This window comes from Podarcis liolepis, assembly GCF_965112155.1.
Source record: "Podarcis liolepis genome assembly, chromosome: 12".
Taxonomy (NCBI): Eukaryota; Metazoa; Chordata; class Lepidosauria; order Squamata; family Lacertidae; genus Podarcis; species Podarcis liolepis.
The window spans coordinates 14,324,060-14,341,408 of NC_139563.1; the positions used below are offsets into that span (position 1 = coordinate 14,324,060).

The 17,349-nt window shown below is 39.0% G+C and overlaps 1 protein-coding gene across 6 annotated transcripts in view; it reads right to left on the bottom strand.

The window, feature by feature from the left end:
• The window catches only part of NCAPG2 (non-SMC condensin II complex subunit G2), a 42,318-nt gene that overhangs the window by 13,586 nt on the left and 11,383 nt on the right, over window positions 1–17,349 (bottom strand). For all 6 annotated transcript variants that reach the window (XM_083466672.1, XM_083466667.1, XM_083466668.1 and 3 more), the window contains exons 7-22: window positions 16,991–17,085; window positions 16,259–16,328; window positions 15,201–15,287; window positions 13,233–13,328; window positions 11,788–11,913; window positions 10,986–11,165; window positions 9,352–9,504; window positions 6,953–7,175; window positions 6,220–6,323; window positions 4,589–4,762; window positions 3,586–3,656; window positions 3,248–3,401; window positions 2,833–3,006; window positions 1,773–1,886; window positions 1,526–1,669; window positions 446–545 (exon numbers count right to left, since the gene is read on the bottom strand). In XM_083466672.1, coding sequence (XP_083322798.1) covers window positions 446–545; window positions 1,526–1,669; window positions 1,773–1,886; window positions 2,833–3,006; window positions 3,248–3,401; window positions 3,586–3,656; window positions 4,589–4,762; window positions 6,220–6,323; window positions 6,953–7,175; window positions 9,352–9,504; window positions 10,986–11,165; window positions 11,788–11,913; window positions 13,233–13,328; window positions 15,201–15,287; window positions 16,259–16,328; window positions 16,991–17,085 — 2,065 coding nt within the window. The remainder of the gene's footprint in view (window positions 1–445; window positions 546–1,525; window positions 1,670–1,772; window positions 1,887–2,832; window positions 3,007–3,247; window positions 3,402–3,585; window positions 3,657–4,588; window positions 4,763–6,219; window positions 6,324–6,952; window positions 7,176–9,351; window positions 9,505–10,985; window positions 11,166–11,787; window positions 11,914–13,232; window positions 13,329–15,200; window positions 15,288–16,258; window positions 16,329–16,990; window positions 17,086–17,349) is intronic.

A 17,349-nucleotide genomic window follows, 5' to 3' on the forward strand; every position in this document is an offset into this window, starting at 1 on the left:
TTATACCATTTGGACAGAATCCAGTATTGTACAAACAAACTTCATGATGTGAAGCCCCACTATATGAATTAGACTTCTCTCCTTCCTCTTGCAGCACCTCAAAGAAGATTGTGAGGGTTGCATGGAAGAGGAGAGGAAGGTAAAGTTCTACTTGTCCACAGATGGCATCGGATGCAACCCTTATAAATATGTATTTTATTACACAATATATGTTTTTTCCAGTGTTGCTAATTTCTCTTCTCTGGGATCTACTTTGTATGTTTACCTTGCATACTGGTGTGTGTGTCTGTGTATGCATGTGTATACACAACGTTTAAAGTACATAGTTTCACAAATTTTAATTTTGGAAATGTGGAATCCTTGTCATGTTTTAAAGGCTTATGGGCCAAACAATGTATCTTAACCACACAAAATAAAAGGCAGCGTTAATTAGCCAGAAACATACCTGTGTGTATGATGACAATGGTCAAGTTCAAAAGGTGTGCTTGAAATTCTGAATCACCAAGGCCAACAGCTATAACATCTTTGCAAACTGTCAGGTAATTCTACATATGAAAAGTTGAAATATATTAAGATTTTTGTGCATGACCAGTATTTAATATTTAGATGCAGTTATTAAGCAGTTATTGAGATTAAAGCATGCTTGAGATTAGGAAATGGATGACAAGTTGTTAGCAAACTAGGAAATACGTTTAATTTTTAAAATTTCTGTTAAACATTTTTGTCGTTATTAATTTTTTTAAAATCCACTATTCCATAATGTCAGCTCATTTTTTACAGTTTTAATCCAAAAGAAGAGTAAATAAGCTCTTGCTATTGGATCAACTTTTATAGGTGAATAAACAAACTTTACAGTGCTACCCTTCAAGCAGAATAACTGAAGGGCAGTTATTTTATAGACATAGGGAGTTTATTTAATCATCCCATTAGCTAATATTAAAATTACATGTTTCTTAAGAAGCCAGACTCATGTTTTATCACGCATTTCCTAAGTAAATAGCAGAAGAGTGCTTTGAAGGATTTAGCATCTACAGTCCTTTGTTCCACTGGCTGTTACTAGCACAACTCTTGAGGAGCTCACCCTTGTAAAAACCAAAAATGAACGACAAAATGATCCTGCAATCGATATTAGACATTAAACCACAGTTAAGGAAGCTTAGCTATGATTTTTCATGGCATCTGATCTGACATCTCATTTTCTGAAAGCCAGTCAGCAAATCAGAGTCTAAGGCCATGGTTTGAACAAGTTTCTGTACAAATTGACAAACCATAGGCATGGCAGTTAGTCTGCCTCTTAAGGCTGTTGCACCACATAAACAAGAGCACACAGCTAAGGAAAAGAAGAGTAAGTGAAGCAACCGTAAGTATCTTGGAAGAGCGAGATGAAAATATAATAAAGTAAAAGGAAACAAATCATAGGTGAGCACAAGTTTCTCTGGTGTGAGGTCTCAATTGAGCCAGTGTGAGGTACTGCACTAATTCAAAATACATGAGAAAACCCCCACAACATGCACATACATTTTACCTGAACCACCAGCTGAGAGGTTTCACTGGGCTGCTCTATGTTGCCTTCCTGTTCATCTATTTCAAAAGCAGGCAGAATGCTATTTTCTATCCAAGCTCCTGCTTTCTCCAAAGCTGACAGGTACTCCTGCCCTTCAGAGGCAAACTGTTAAGATGAAAACAGAAGCACACAAATATGTGATATAATATATTCAGATTCTGAGAGCTATTGCTGCTCAAACGCAGAGCAACTCTTGACATGACAGTACCTTATACTGAAGATGTATATTTAATCTGCAATACAGACTGAAGGCTCTCAGTGCAGTTGCAGGGTAAAAGGGAGGCCTTGCATCAGATCCTCTACTAGAAGAGCCTAGAACATCCTGAAATGTAAAAATCATACTTAGGAAGAAAACAATCTGAACATCCTGCACAGAGATTTTGAGGAGTGGAGGATATTTATGAGTACAGGTAATTCACATCTTAGGCGGGGTTTACATTCCTCGCCATCACACACATAAGCAAAATAGTGTGAAGCTAGAACGATCCCCGGAACTGACAACATGAACCATAAACCAATACAAAAGAGGCTAATTGTTCATTCTATTAAGAAAATTACACTAGGCAACCTAGCTACCCAATTCTGATGATGCACTGGATGCTCACCCTCAAATAAAATGTTAATCCATACACCTGAAGTAAACGGTGAGTATCGCCCATCTGGCATATTGCCACATTGCCCACTTTAACCTAGTTTAAGTGTCGCTCCAGCAAGCATATATTAGCATGCACTGCATCATCCTGTTCAAACTGTTTCATTTTATTACAGAGGTTGCACAATAAGAGACAAAAAGACTTGTGCTTGTGAGGAAATACAGACACATCACTGTAGTCAAGATCTTTCTCATGGTAGTTTCTGTATTAAGTAATCTGCACAATCCTGCTGCTCCTTGCAAATGCAAAGGTTCTAGGTTGGAGCAAATATAGAAGAACAGAAGTATAATTATCATATATCATTTATCTTTTGGGAATCTTTGACCAATATTATCAAGCAATGTTAATCTGAACTGACATAGCCTGATAACACTATGTATACATTCTGAACAGAGATGAAGATTTTTACATCAATTTGACCCACAATAAAATATAAACTCTTAGGCAACATATGAAGGCTACATTTTGTTGGAATAAGTTGCTTCAAAGGTTTACTTGATGATTATGGAGCAGAGAAAGATATCCACAAGGCAGATAACAGCAGAAAACCTTATATGTTACTTGCTGGCATTAATTCAGATTGTCATACAGTACTGTGGAAGAGTGAGATCTAACCTTTGCAGCTTCAAGAGCTTTCAAAAGATGGTCCAGGTTCTCTTTGGGGAGTGACAGGAGACATTCCCGATTCATGTAATGAGTCAGCAAATACTCCATATAATCAAGCGCCAATTCTGGTTTCGACTCATGTGTCTCCTGGATACGTACTCGCCGTTCGGAAGTGCCATTACTCTAAATACAAAGAGAAAAGAGCTCCTTTATATTTAAACAGTAGGAAGATGTCATTTTAAAATGTTAACTAAAGCAATGATCCATCTACAAAAGGTGCATAAGGCAATGCATTCAAAGCCCAACTTTTTTTTTAAGTATAATTTTTATTATTTTCTTTTTTAACATAGTACAGTATATCAAACATTACATTAACAATATACTCTTTGCTCTGCCGAGTTTCAAAACCAGACTTTTAACACACCTCTCTTCCAACTGGTTCAGCAGTCATCCAGTCACAGATTAATTCAAGAATGTGTCCCACTTTCCCCCAACGACACAGACAGTCAAGCAGGGAAGAGTATTTGTTTTCAGTGGCACCATTTTCCAGATTCTTCAGTTTAGAGACCACACCACAACTAGAAACAAATGCAAACATGGCACGTTAGCCATTTAAGCACATAAGGTTACCTCAAAAGCCCACACAACTTTTCAACATGCCTATGGATCAAAATATCCTTACTAGAATCAAATCTGCATGGCACACAGTTGACAGGAAAAGTTTCTATCCACATTTGCAACTATAACTAAATACATAAATACCTGAATGTAGGAATAGCAGCAGGAGTCATGAAAGATGCAAGGACAATTATTGGTGACACACAACGATCATCCTAGGTTGAAACAAAGAACAGTCTAATAAGGAATTTCTAAACATTTGGTAAACAAGGCCACTTACAAAGAGAACCAAATGGTGCCCCTCCATTTTCACAGCAAGTTCCTAATTCAAAGTCAGGTCAAAGAATTATTAAGCCTGATTCATATTGGTACACCTTGTATACTTGACTGCCACAAGTTTGGTCTGCCTAGACTGTGCTACAAATATAATCTAGCAATGCTGTTAGATCTGATGTACATTTGGCTTGCATATGTTTACTGTTGTACTTCCCAGTGCATTTTTTACAGTTTTGAACAGCGCTGAATAAAAAGAATCTCTGATCATTGAGATATATGAATGACAAACATTCCATATGAATACTTTTATATATATATAAAAAAATGGAAAGAGCATCCATGCATTTAAAGTTACAGCGACGTTATGATTTAATGTCTTAAAGTTAGAGCAAATACAGAGGCAGACCAATAACAACACATTTGCAATATTTCCAACCCTTTCTCTTATCTACAGGATGTTGGATGAATGTACTGCAGTTCTTCAATCTAATGATCTGTTATGAACCACCCTAGGATCCCTGGATGAAGGGTGGTATACAAATGTAATTCATAATAGTAATAATAATTATTACAATGACAATGAACTGATTGTCTTGTACTTCACAGAATTCTCTTATTCCTACTGTATTCCCTCTACACAAAAACCCAAGCAAGTTCCTTCTTTCTGTTTTTAATACCTTTGCATTCTTTCGCCTATACCTACTGAGGGACAAGGGGCCACAGAATAAAGCTTGTGAGATAAGTGTTACTGTAAGTTGGAGTTCAAGGGGGCTGTTCTGTTTGTAATTGTACCCTTTCCACAAACAGAATGAAACCTTTGCATCCAATACATCTATAGGAATTTTAAAGTGTACCTCACAGGAGAACTTACCTTAAATACTTTTAAATATTCAGATAGCACAGAAGCAAATTTTCGGACAATATGGTTTTTGGCTCCTTCGTTGCGATTAAGTGGTTTTTGAATGCTTCTCCACAGAATTACAATTATTTCAAGTAAGCCTGCCATGGAAGGTATGTCATCGACTGACAACACATTATGTGGCACCTGAAATGTAAACATGTGAGGATTATTATGCAATTTCTCTTGCACAGTGCATCTCAAATTAGGCTTATAGGCTTTTTTAAAAATGGAACGGGCCTTCTTGAACTCATGTATATGTTAATACAACAGAAGTCGTCAGGGATTTTAGAAAGAAAGCAATTTGAGAAGTTTGCCATTATCTGAGAGGGCCAGTGTTCGAGGAATCAAGGGGGAAATGAACATTAACTGTTTATAAGAAGAACCCGTTGGATCATGCCCATGGCCGTCTAGTCCAGCATTCTGTTCTCACACTGGCCAACCAGATGCATATGGGAATACCAAAAGCAAGACCTGAGAGCAACAGTTCTCTCCCAAGTTGTGATCCCCAGCGACTGACATTCAGACGCATACTGCCACCAACAGTGGTAGGAGAACATAGGCGTCAGGGCTGGTAGGCATTGATAGAAGCTGGAGATACAGAAACAAGATGAGGACCCTGAAAAATGAATGCGGGGGCAGGTAGAGCAAGGGAAACCAGCATTTCAAAGCAAGCCTTTCCAGAGACTGCAAAAGAAAGCCTAAAGAAAACACAACAACAACAAAACAACAACAACAACAATTAATGATAATAATAATAATAATAATAATAATAATAATAATAATAATAATAATAATAATAATAATAATAATTTATACCCCATCCACTCTGGGCAGCTCCCAACCCAAGTAATACTTCTTATGAATTTATTTTTTACTTTAGAAAATGCCTAGACCAGTGGTGGCCAAACTCGGCCCTCCAGATGTTTTGGGACTACAATTCCCATCATCCCTGACCACTGGTTCTGTTAGCTAGGGGTGATGGGAGTTGTAGTCCCAAAACACCTGGAGGGCCAAGTTTGGCCACCACTGGCCTAGATTCAAACATTGTAGCAGTTTATGAGTTAGCTGCCAGAAATTTAGCTGCTAGAATGAAATTATAGTTTAAATCTGGTTCAGGTGTTGACAGTCCAAGTAATAATCAATATGGTACAGAGTGAACACACCTCACACAGGCCTGGTTCCACAGTAGGGCAAACATAGCCTACTGGGACAGTGTGCTGGCTCCTAGATAGGAACTTGCAGCTGCTTTGCTCCTTTCTGGTCTGTCCTACTAACCAGTTTTCTAGGTTTGGACAACACACTAAGCCAAACCTTGGTTCAGCAGCTGTGCTGCAACTGGGGAACATCACATCCTACATCAAGCACCAAGGAACACTCTTGGTAAGTGAAACAGTGAACAGTTGTCCTCTATATTTTGTCCCAAAGAGCAAGACAGAAGAAAGGCTGAGGTCCCGAGTACAATCCCTGGCTGGGAACACCCCATCTGAAACCATGGAAAGCCACTACTGGTCAGTGTAGACAACACTGAGCCAAGTACATAGACCACTTCTTATTCTCCTAATTAGCATTTTTATCTTAGAAACTTTGCGTTGCATTCTTACACTCATGTTCTCTTTCTCACTGTCTTCATCATCGCTGTCAGATGCTTTTAATCCCTGCCGGATACAGGCGTTCAAACAGCTCTGAATGGTAAGCATCAATTTAGCTAAAATTAAAGAACAAAGCGTGCAATTGTGAAAGATAGTGTGAAACAGGAACAATTTAAAGTAGTGGGCAGCAAACGGTCAACCGAATCATTACTTACATTCAAAAAAAAGAGAGTAAATTTAAACATTTAAAGTCTTCAATGTAAACAAAAGATAAAAATGAAAACAGTTTAATGATAAAACACGGTGCTGCTTAGAGCTTAATATTTTATTCATTCTATTTCTTACTAGTGTTTTTAATTGATTTGTAAATGGCCTTGAGCATCTACATGGCTATATATTTTAATATAAAATAAAAATAAATTATTTATTTATGTGGCTGAAGTTAACACCCTGTATCACTCAATGGCTATGCACTGAGGAGGGAGTTAAGTACGATCTCCATTTAAAAATAAATAAGCCAAGTAGATACATAATGCATGCATATAAAAGGTAGCAATAAGAATAAAAACCCCATATAGGTCTCTCTCTCTCTCTCTCTCTCTCCCTTCCCGGCATTTATAATTTGGCACAGAATTTTCAGAAGCAGCTACTGGCCTACGAGCATTTACAGTAAGAGCTACTACACAATACTTTTGCTCATAGATTCTTTATTATAAACCAAGCCATTAGCTCTCCAGAACTTTACCTATGTTGGTTGGGCTGGTGTACTCATAAGCATACTGGTAGAACTTTCTAGCCGCTGCTGGGTTCATTTGGATTAGTGTGACACAGCGCTCACACCACACTTCTTCCGGTTGATCGATGGGCATGAAAGAGCTGAACAGGAGATTTACTATGCGCCGGGACACAGGCCGTGAATCAATCTCAAGGCGAGTTAAGAGATGTTCTATAGGACAGATTTTCCAGAACTGATTTGTGAGGAATTTGGAGCAGGGCAGTGTGGAGGTGAGGAAGAGGAAGAAAAAGAAAAAAGTTATCATGATTACATTATCTAATAATCCCATTTTGCCTTTTTTTACATGATGTTTTTTCTAAAATCTCTATTCAAAACATTCCTTTACAAATCCCTCCCTGGATCATCACAGCCTCAACCTTTCAGCATTTCTGCTAGTCAATACTATTATTATTTCTTACCCGTCCTTTACCATAAAGGTTACAAATTGTTTCCACAAACCAATGCAGGCTCCAACAATGTAAAAAGACAATGTTAAAATCAACTAGCCCTCTTCCAACTTGTCCTTGTCCTGTATCACACCTTGTTATCTACCTCTGTCTGCATCCAGATAAGGCTTCTGGGAAAAGAATGCCACATCGTTATTGTGGCAGTTCCGGGCACACTACTGGGGTTAAAAACAGAGCAGGGAGCAGAAGATCTTATTCATGCAGTTATTGTACACACGCTGGTCTCAATGCACCTGCATGAGTATGAAAATGCTTTTTTGCAGCAGGTTGAAAATGGGAAACCTGTATCACAGCTGAACAGCTATTTGGATATTTCTTCCCTTTTATCTCTTCTCTCTTCCCTCATCTCAGCACCATTAGGAATGGGCCATGTGCCTGTTCTTCCTCCCACAGGTGCAGAAGTGCCAATAAAGAGACTCCATTTATCTAAGCAAGACTATGGATGCTAAAGCAGAAACAGGTTCCATATCCAGGGTCAGGAGAGCTTGCAAATAATTGCATTCACTTCTCTGACCAGAGGTAAGAGCAGAAAGGAAGAGCTCAAGGCTTATTCCTGATCTTGCCACACATAAAGGGCAAGTAGCAATGGTCAAATTAGCCTAGAAGTCAGCAGTGCTTTAAAAAGGTACTAATATCTGAACATACTTGTAAGGAACATGACCAGCTTTCAATTGACACATCGACAGACCCTTTACTCTGCTTACTGAATTATGTAAAATATGCCACCTTCTATCAAGAAGCAGCATTATATATTATAATGTGTGGCCTGAGTAAATAGAATGATAAGGAAAATTTGGATTATAAAACTAACAATACTGAAAAAGCAAGAAAACTACAGTATAAGGAGCCCAGCACTGAGTTTATACAGAGTTATAAATTGAGCATTAACTTTATAATGATTAGCAGGTTCAAAGAAATTTAATGAATTCAAATAAATCAACTGAAAATTAAATATTATTATATATTATACTGTTTAAATAATAATTAAAGAATATAAATTGCATCAATCCAGTATATTATACAGCCTTATAAATGTGAAAACTTTGTAATTTTGGAATCTTGCAAGTGGGGAAGGGAATCAAATGGCACATTGCTTAACCATTGCTTATAAGTATGCATAGCAACGTGTGCCTGAAAAATAAACTCTCCTTTTTTCAAATATCAGTGTGAGTTTATCAGTACATGTGAAAGGATTGTCCTTTTTTCCCCTTATAAAAATCCAAGTCCTCATCATCATATGTATATTCCAGCAAATGCACACCCCCAAAAAATCAACGAAAGAGCTGCCGGTGCAGACACAATAGAAATACTTTTCTAAGTCCCCATCCCAGAGGCTTCTATTAGTTTTATTGTAAACAACATAGGAATAAAGCACTCAAAAGATCACAGACGTACGATGATATTATTGACCAAAGATCTTCTGATCCAATTTGATTCTAAACTAATATCTTCCTATTTCCTAAAAGCTGTTGGAATACAGTTGTCCCTCCTGGTTCTATTTCTTCCTAAACAATTCAGCAACATCCCAGCTCTTGGTATCCAGTTAATGCCCAGTTGAGTTCTCACATCTTTTCCAATTAGGGACAGTTTATTTTTGCAGCTACAAAGTGCCAATAATTTGTAACTTATGTTTAAAAATAATCAGGAAATAACAGAATACAACTGCTGGACATACAATCAAGATAATTGCCAGAAAAACTGCAAAAAAGAAACCGGCATTTTTAAGGCACTGATTAGTTTAAAATACAACAATAGTAAATAGTTTGGAGTGAAGTGTTAATAGGTTACCTGCACCCCTATTCTTTTAGGATTGTTGCAGTACTGATGAATGTACATCTTTCAGAATAAATTGCCTAGTTCTATGCAGCCTGTCTGCAGCCTAGCAAACCTAATTTATCCTACCTTAGCAGCCTTGACAGACTTAATTTTCAGCAACATATCAACGAAAGCCACTCTAACTTTCTCCGAATTGTCATGGAGATTGTATTTCAGGGCTGGCAGGAGCTGTTCCAATAATGGGTGGGTTAGTACGTTGTCCAAAATTATAGGCAAGCACTGCAAGAGAGAAAAAAAAAGACCAATAAAAGGTTATCACAAGAAAGCAGGGAATACAGAACTGAAACTATTCTAATTGCTAACCACATGCAGCTTAGAGAACTGGCTCTGGAGAATGACAAAAAGCAAGGAAACACGTTTTATTAAAACATGCCATTTAAATGCAAAGTGGTATATGTTGTGCATATAAAAATTGTCCTATTAATATTCCTTCTAGGGATGTGCTGCTGAACTCTAACAAAGACAGCAAATATATTTATGCAGAATAGAAGCATTTAAAAGGTTTGGTACATCTATTGATGTTTTTATTCCAATTTAAGGTATGATTAGGTTAGCAAACATTTCTGCTCTAGAGAACTTTACTATTACAGCATTGTTCTAGTTATTAAGATTGTGTTCTCATTCCAATCAGAAGTACCCTGTTTTAACAAGCTCATCACTAATCAGCAGCATGATCTTTGCATGCCAACTATTTCAAAGCTTATTTTTAAAAGGGAATAGCATTGGCTGTAAAACAGAGCTTGGGAACTACTGTCTTGTAGCCTGCTCTTCAGCCCAGCAGCCTCTCCTCTGGGCCCTGCCTTTTCCCAGGCCACTTTTTCCTGGCTGCCAAGCTGCCTTTCTCCACATAGCTGAGCAGTGTGTGTTGTGGGGGGTAGGTGGAGTGAAGGAGCTCCGAGAGGAAATTCAAACCTGCCCTTTACACACTGCTCAGTGGCAGGGTGGAGGGAACGGCTGAGCCTTGCATCAAATCACCCACAAAAGAAGAGATAGCTCCAAAACCACTCAACGCATTTCTGAGTTGTGCATTGAGAAAAGCCAACTTTTTCAGCAAGCAAAATGAAAGCAAAACAGTGTGCTTAATCAATTTTTAAACTATCCTGCATTGAAAGATCCCTGGACACAATGAAACACAAATGAAAACCACAAAAATTCAACGGCACATTAAAATCATGCAGCTGTAACATTTAAGAAAGAATTATATCGATCCATCACTAAAGTACAGCAAGAAAACAAACAAAAATGACCGCAAACACCTCCATCTGTCCCAAATACCTTCACTAGTAGTTCTAAGTAGAGCACATTAAAATGGTCTAAAAGTAAGGTTATGAGAACATGGGTTACTGTGGCTAAGTCATTCCTGATCCAGGAATGGCTACCACTGAGGCCACATGGGCCTGTCTGCAGTGGCAATGTCAATCAAGCAGTACCCCCAAGCTAAGAATCTGCTCCTCTGAGTTTGGAGAAGAAATTGCAGGCCTGAGTTTGGATGCAACTCTAATGCTAACCATACCTTAGTTTCTGGGAGCAGCAAGGAGAGAAACCAAGTATCTGTGAGTTTAGCCTTGTGCATTAGCACACTATGTGTTCACCTTTAAATCATAGTCATGTTTACCTGTGCTAAGTGACATTTGAACCAAGCCAATGAGAAACTAATCACTAAAAGAAGAGACACTTCATTTTGTTGTGAAGGCACTTACTTTAAAAACAGAGCATCTAACATCAGCTGAAGTTGCATCAAAAGAAAGATCTTCAATTAGAGTTTTTAAGAGATCAGCAAGCACATTTGCAGGAATCATCTCCCAATATTTGAATGCTATTTTACTAACACCAAGCACACCTGTTGAGCGGACTAGTGGTTGAGGATCTCCTAAGAGAGTCTAGAAACAGGGGGAAAATAAAGAATATTAAGCCACAATTTCCATCCAGTTTTCTGTGCAGCTGCACAGCTCACATTTGACAGTTTGTGAAGGAGACCTTATCAAGGGATGATGCCTTAGATATTTTCAGAAATGCAACACTTAAGTGAGTTTTTCCATGTCTATATTTCCCACCTATATGGGCTTTAAAGTAGGTCTTCATCAATACAGTGATTTCTTGTTCTAAAATGTTCATTACCAATGTATATTTTAATCTTACAGTATTTAAGTTTCTGTGGGAGCCAATGATCCAAATAAATGTGTATGCACATTTATACAATAACATTATATTCTAGTATTGAAGGGAAGAGAAGAAAGAAGCAATTGGCTTTCACTATTCTGATAGGTTCTTATCAGGCTAGATAATATGTCACTATGTTTTCAGTTTTTTGACTTTTAGGTTGCTTTGTAATTATGAAGATGCTGAAAAGCTCAAAATAAAGCAAGACAGCTGCTTGTAAAAATAAAAAAGCACTGATGTCTCCAATTCCATTTTCCAGCAAAATGGATTTCCTTATTTTTGCTAACCTTAAATAAAACTAGCTTGATGGAGGGTGGGGAGAGAAACACACAGTAGACTTACAAAGAGCTCATCAAATTGCCTTTGGATTTCGTTTTCCATATCTTCTTTATTAAAAGATGGATCAAGAATTGGAAACGCATCAACGAATAGCAATGCTGCATTTGAACGGACTTCCGAGTTTCTGGCCTGTTACAAAGCAGGAAAGTAGTCACGTAAATTATAGTTATATAAACCATGGACAAAGCAAATCCTTAATGCCTAAATCATTGTCATGTGTTAAAAGCAAGGGTGCACAGTGAGTTTAAGGTGTGAACCTGCAGCAGTGTTAATGGTCCCATTTGAATTCAACTATAAACAATAGTTTAACCTTAGAAGAATGAGCCTACAAAAGCCTCAGGCTTATTTGCCCCGTCCCTTTCCAACCCGCCTCCAACACAGCCAGGACAAGCTGTTCAGAAGCTTTTGCTTCCATTTTACCTCAATTTTCTCTGCTCAATGAGATTATAAAAATATAATTCCCTTTCAGACCTTTAAGTAAAGAGCAACCACACTAGACTTTTCTTCCCTTTCCACACAGCAGCAGGCAAGGGATCTAACTTATTATGACTAAATAAGCTAGCTGCTTCTAAGCTACAGGCACCTGATGGCGCATTTATCTGCACAATAGTGCTTAACAAATACGTGCAAAGAGCTAGTTCTTCAGAAGCAGAGCTCTCTCTGTGGTTCCACGTCAAGGTAAAAGCCATCATATACTCTTGTAAAAAAGTAAAAAAGTGCACCAGCTGGACCTGGGCACAAGCAAACCCGTCCACAGCCATTATCTGAACTTCTTTCTCTTCCTCTTCTTCTACTAAATTTATATTTTATGTATTATTTGCTTTCTTACTAATTTCATACAGCCACACTATAACAAAAGTTATCTGGGTGACTCACAAAGCAAAAATAAAATTACAGTGGTACCTCAGGTTAAGAGGTCCGTTCTGGAGGTCCGTTCTTAACCTGAAACTGTTCTTAACCTGAAGCACCGCTTTAGCTAATGGGGCCTCCTGCTGCTGCCACACCACTGCTGCACGATTTCTGTTCTCATCCTGAAGCAAAGTTCTTAACCCGAGGTACTATTTCTGGGTTAGCGAAGTCTGTAACCTGAAGCATCTGTAACCTGAGGTACCACTGTATATTCAAACTCAGAAGCAAAGCCAGATTCTGGAGGATCTCCACTCCATGAAGGGGAGTGCCACCCTATGCAAAACAAGTTGAACCCTTATTTACAGGAAGACCCCCTTCTGAACCGAGAGTAGCTTTGTAGTGGTACTTGGCACAGAAGAGAGTATGCACTATCTATTTTGTCAGATCGATGCTTGACTAGGCTTGGCCAGTGGTGACTTACAATACGGAAGAATATTGGTAGCTACCTTAAAAAAGGTCCAATTATTTTTCAACTCCTTTTCAACAGTCTTGATGTAAAAATATCCGCAAAGATGATAGGTAACATTTTAAACAATTACCTTCAATGCTCTCCAAAGAATTGGTTGATAAAGTCTATAAACAACTTCTTCAACTCCCTGGCGACATTTGTTTTGTTTGTGGAAATAGATCAGCAACTGACAAAATGAAAATAAATGCAAAGGATGCAGGAAGTTAGTCACTTCATTTCATGGGCTATTTGAGAAATACAACTCCCTTTATCCAGTGATTAGCTTTTGCAAAAATAAGAATTCCTGTGGTTTGTGTAAGCAGACAGCTATAGATGATCTTATATGCTAGGGATAGCGAGTCTGATGCCCTCCAAATGCAGGACTACAATTCCCATCATCCTTGACCACTGGTCGTACTAGTTGGAACTGATAGGACTCCAACATTTGGAGAGCACCATTGGTTACCAATGTTATATGCTATGATTAAAAAGTGTTTTCCTTATGAAGATGCTTTGACCACATGATACTCACGAATATTGGAAAGAATGAAGAGTGTAGACATTTCAATTACAGTGGTGCCCCGCAAGACGAACGCCTCGGAAGACGAAAAACTCGCTAGACGAAGGAGTTTTTCGTTTTCTTAGCCGCTTCGCAAGACGCATTTCCCCATGGGCTTGCTTTGCAAAACGAAGCTTGCTCCGGACCTCTTTTGAAGCAAGGGGCGGCGGGGAGAAGATCGCTTCTCCCCGTTGCCAGCCCCGCAATCTCCGGGGACAGAGGGGAAGGCGTGCGCGCCTTCCCCTCTCTCCCCGGACCCCTTTTGAACCAAGGGGCGGCAACAGGGAGAAGCGATTCTCCCCGCTGCCCCTTCCCTTGCTTTAAAACAGGTCTGGGGACAGAGGGGAAGGCGCGCGGCGCTTCCCCTCTGTCCCCGGACGGTCTCCATAGGAACGCATTGATTGATTTTCAATGCATTCCTATGGGAAACCGTGCTTCGCAAGACGAAAAACTCGCAAGAAGAAAAAACTTGCGGAACAAATTAATTTCGTCTTGCGAGGCCCCACTGTAGCTACTGATAGAGCAAAAGAACCACACAACTATTTGTATGTACTGTACCCAATAGCAATTAAATGCTCATTTAGGAGCAACCCTGCCTCCCATCATAGTGATGGCAGGTGATGTACTAGTGGGCAGCCCCATGTACCCATCAAAAAGGGCCCATCCAAGAGTGGGCAAGTTCAGAATCTGGCCTGCCAGCTGGATCCTATTCACCACCCCCAGAGTAGTCTGGTTAAGGTTAAACTGAGTTTTCAGAAAAAGTAACAATGCTGAGAGTCAAACTTTTGTGACACACAATAACAATTGGAACCGATACTTTTCAAATTAAATCATTTGTTATTGTATGGTTAGAGCAGAGTGGTGACACACTTTTTAAACATGCATCATTTTGCAACACAGTAATGCAGTTTTACTAGCAAACCAGAGTTTAACTAACCCCTTTCCAGCCCCAGGAGGAGCATTTGCGTGACACACCTGCACACTGCAGCTGACACACTATTGTGTTGCGACACACCGTTTGGAAAGCTCTGGGTTAGAGGGCTAGACTAGGACTGGGGAAACCTAGATTCAAATTCTCACTCAGCCATGAGGCTCAGCAAGTAATAGGCCAGTTGCAACAGGAGGATTTGCACCATCATCCCATGGCTTATAAACCAGTATATGATCATTTGTGAATCAAGAGCTCTCTATGCCTAATCTACTTTACATGGATGTTGTGAGTACGAGAGGGTAGAACTATGCATGCTGCCTTGAGCTCCTTCTAGGAAAGACAGAATATAAATGCACAAAACAAATATTGTTGTTAATTACTGGGTTCCTCAATACTGGAGACGTTTTTCTAAAAGACAGCTTGCCACTTGCCATCAGTGTTCTCTTACTGTGAACAGCTTCAGGAGAGAACAATATGTGTTCTGGGGGATCACCCTGCAAGGCAAAAGTGTGGAAAGGGAAAAGATAGGAATTCTGAAAGCCACTGGTTTAACATGAATATCAACGCACCTCTCGCACTTTAGAGTTTAATGGAGAGTTCCTGGGGAGGTGAATTGCATGATGCATGAAATCCTGAATGCAACTATGTTCAATCACCTAAAATAAGAACAAATACACATCCTCATCAATATGAAAAATTAGGGCTAAGTTATTGAAGCAACTGCACCTGACTTCTAACTTGTCTCTGAACCAAATTCTAAATGCCTGCGTTATCTTCAAAACGCATTTCAGTTTGAGACCAGTATATTTGAAGGACATGCTTTCTCCTGCACAGGACCAACTGCCTACCAAGATCTTCAACAGAGGCCATCCTCTGTGTCCTAAGGCCAGAAGTACATTTAGTAGGGACCAAGGAGAGGAACTTTCTTGTGGCTGCACCTGCACTCTGGCACTGGCTCCTATGGGAGGCTTGCCTGGACCCCAATTAAACAATTTTCAGTAAGGTTGCCAAAACATTCTTTACAGGAAGACTTTGGGAATCAAAAGTGGTTTTTAATCTCTCCTACTTACTGAATTGTTTCAAATTGCTGGAGGCTGTTTGATCAAGCTGTTTTTTAATTGGCGGCTTATATTTTCTGTATTTTTATTCTGATGGCCTATTTTTTGTTATAATTGTTTAATGCTATTGTGGTTTGGCACCTTGAGCTGTATTGACGAGAGCCTAATTTCCCAGTGTCTTGCTCCCTGCAGAAGTAGTTCCATCCAACTGCCAGCTGCCTGTGAATGGAGCTAATGCAAATAGAGCTTAGGCCACTGAGTCTTCACATGAATTGTCTACTGAAGATAATGAATGCTGTATCAGTCCTCCTGAAAATAACTGTTCCTCCACAAAGAAAGACTGACTACTTAGCATAGAAGATCCATACACCTCTTGGATATGTCAGTATCAGTGCTCTTATTTACAACTGATATTTCTGCTAAGTGTCTAGTAAAGGCGGCCTTTCACCTCGCTTGCTTGTAGTTGTGCTATGTACACAATCTGGTTGCCTCTACCTACACTGGCTTCAAGATTTAGAGTGCCAGCACATTTAAGAGCAAAGACAAGTAGCAACTTTGAAACAATATACCTCCAGTACATTCCCTGAAGCCTTCTTCCAGGCTCTGAAATAAACTTCAGCAATGTGTGTCATCAGGGACCTGCATTAGTAAATGAAGATATAATTAAGATTAGGAAACAGTCTAGGGCTAGTAACTATTTTGAGTTAAGTTGCCACCATGTCACCATGCACTCTGAGTCAAGACTACACAACCAAGATCAGTTGGTTCAAGTGATGATTCCTTTAGAACAGACTTCACAAAATAACTGTTGAGAACATACCTTCAAGAGGCATTTATTACCTTCACAATTCACTCAGCCCTAATCTGGCCACTCTAATAAGCTACAACAGGCAAAGGGTCCTGAAACCTTCTTGTAATGGACAGAGGCAGATATTCTATAAGAAACTGAATCCTTATCATCAATCATCATCATCATCTTTATCTTACCCAGAGCAACATACAAACATTAAATGAAGGGGGGGGGAAAGCCCACAAAGATACATTAAAACAGAGAGGAAACTGAGACATACATTTAAAACATCCCACCCCCTTCTAAAAGGCCATAGATAGGCAAAGGTCTGGTTACAGAAGAAAGTTTTTGCCTGGCACTTATAGGTATATAATTATGTCTTAGGATATGAATGTATTTTCCCTAATAGTTTTATGGCCCCACTATATTATCTACCTATACACATTTTGGGGTATGGGCATGACCACAAGCATAAAACAAAGTGGTAGCAAGTGCCTTCAGTCCAACACACCTAGGAAAACACAACAGCTGATTTTTAACAGTCCCATGTATCATTTTAATGAAGTTCACGTTCCATGTGAAAAGAAAACTCAGGAATCTTCTCCCCTGAAAGAGATGTAAGGCAAGGTAACTTCACAAAGAGCCAAATGGGTTTTTTAATATTCACAACTAAGTAACGTGACATTCATAGGGTTTACGGCTATAATATACTATTCTTATTTTCTTGACAGCAAGATTCTTTGAACAGAAGACAACTTCTGAGTAAACATTGATGGGATTGCACTGCACAACATGTATTCAAGGCAGCTAACAAAATACTTAATATATTACAGCAGCATAACACACAATTGAAACCAAGTTCTTTAAAAG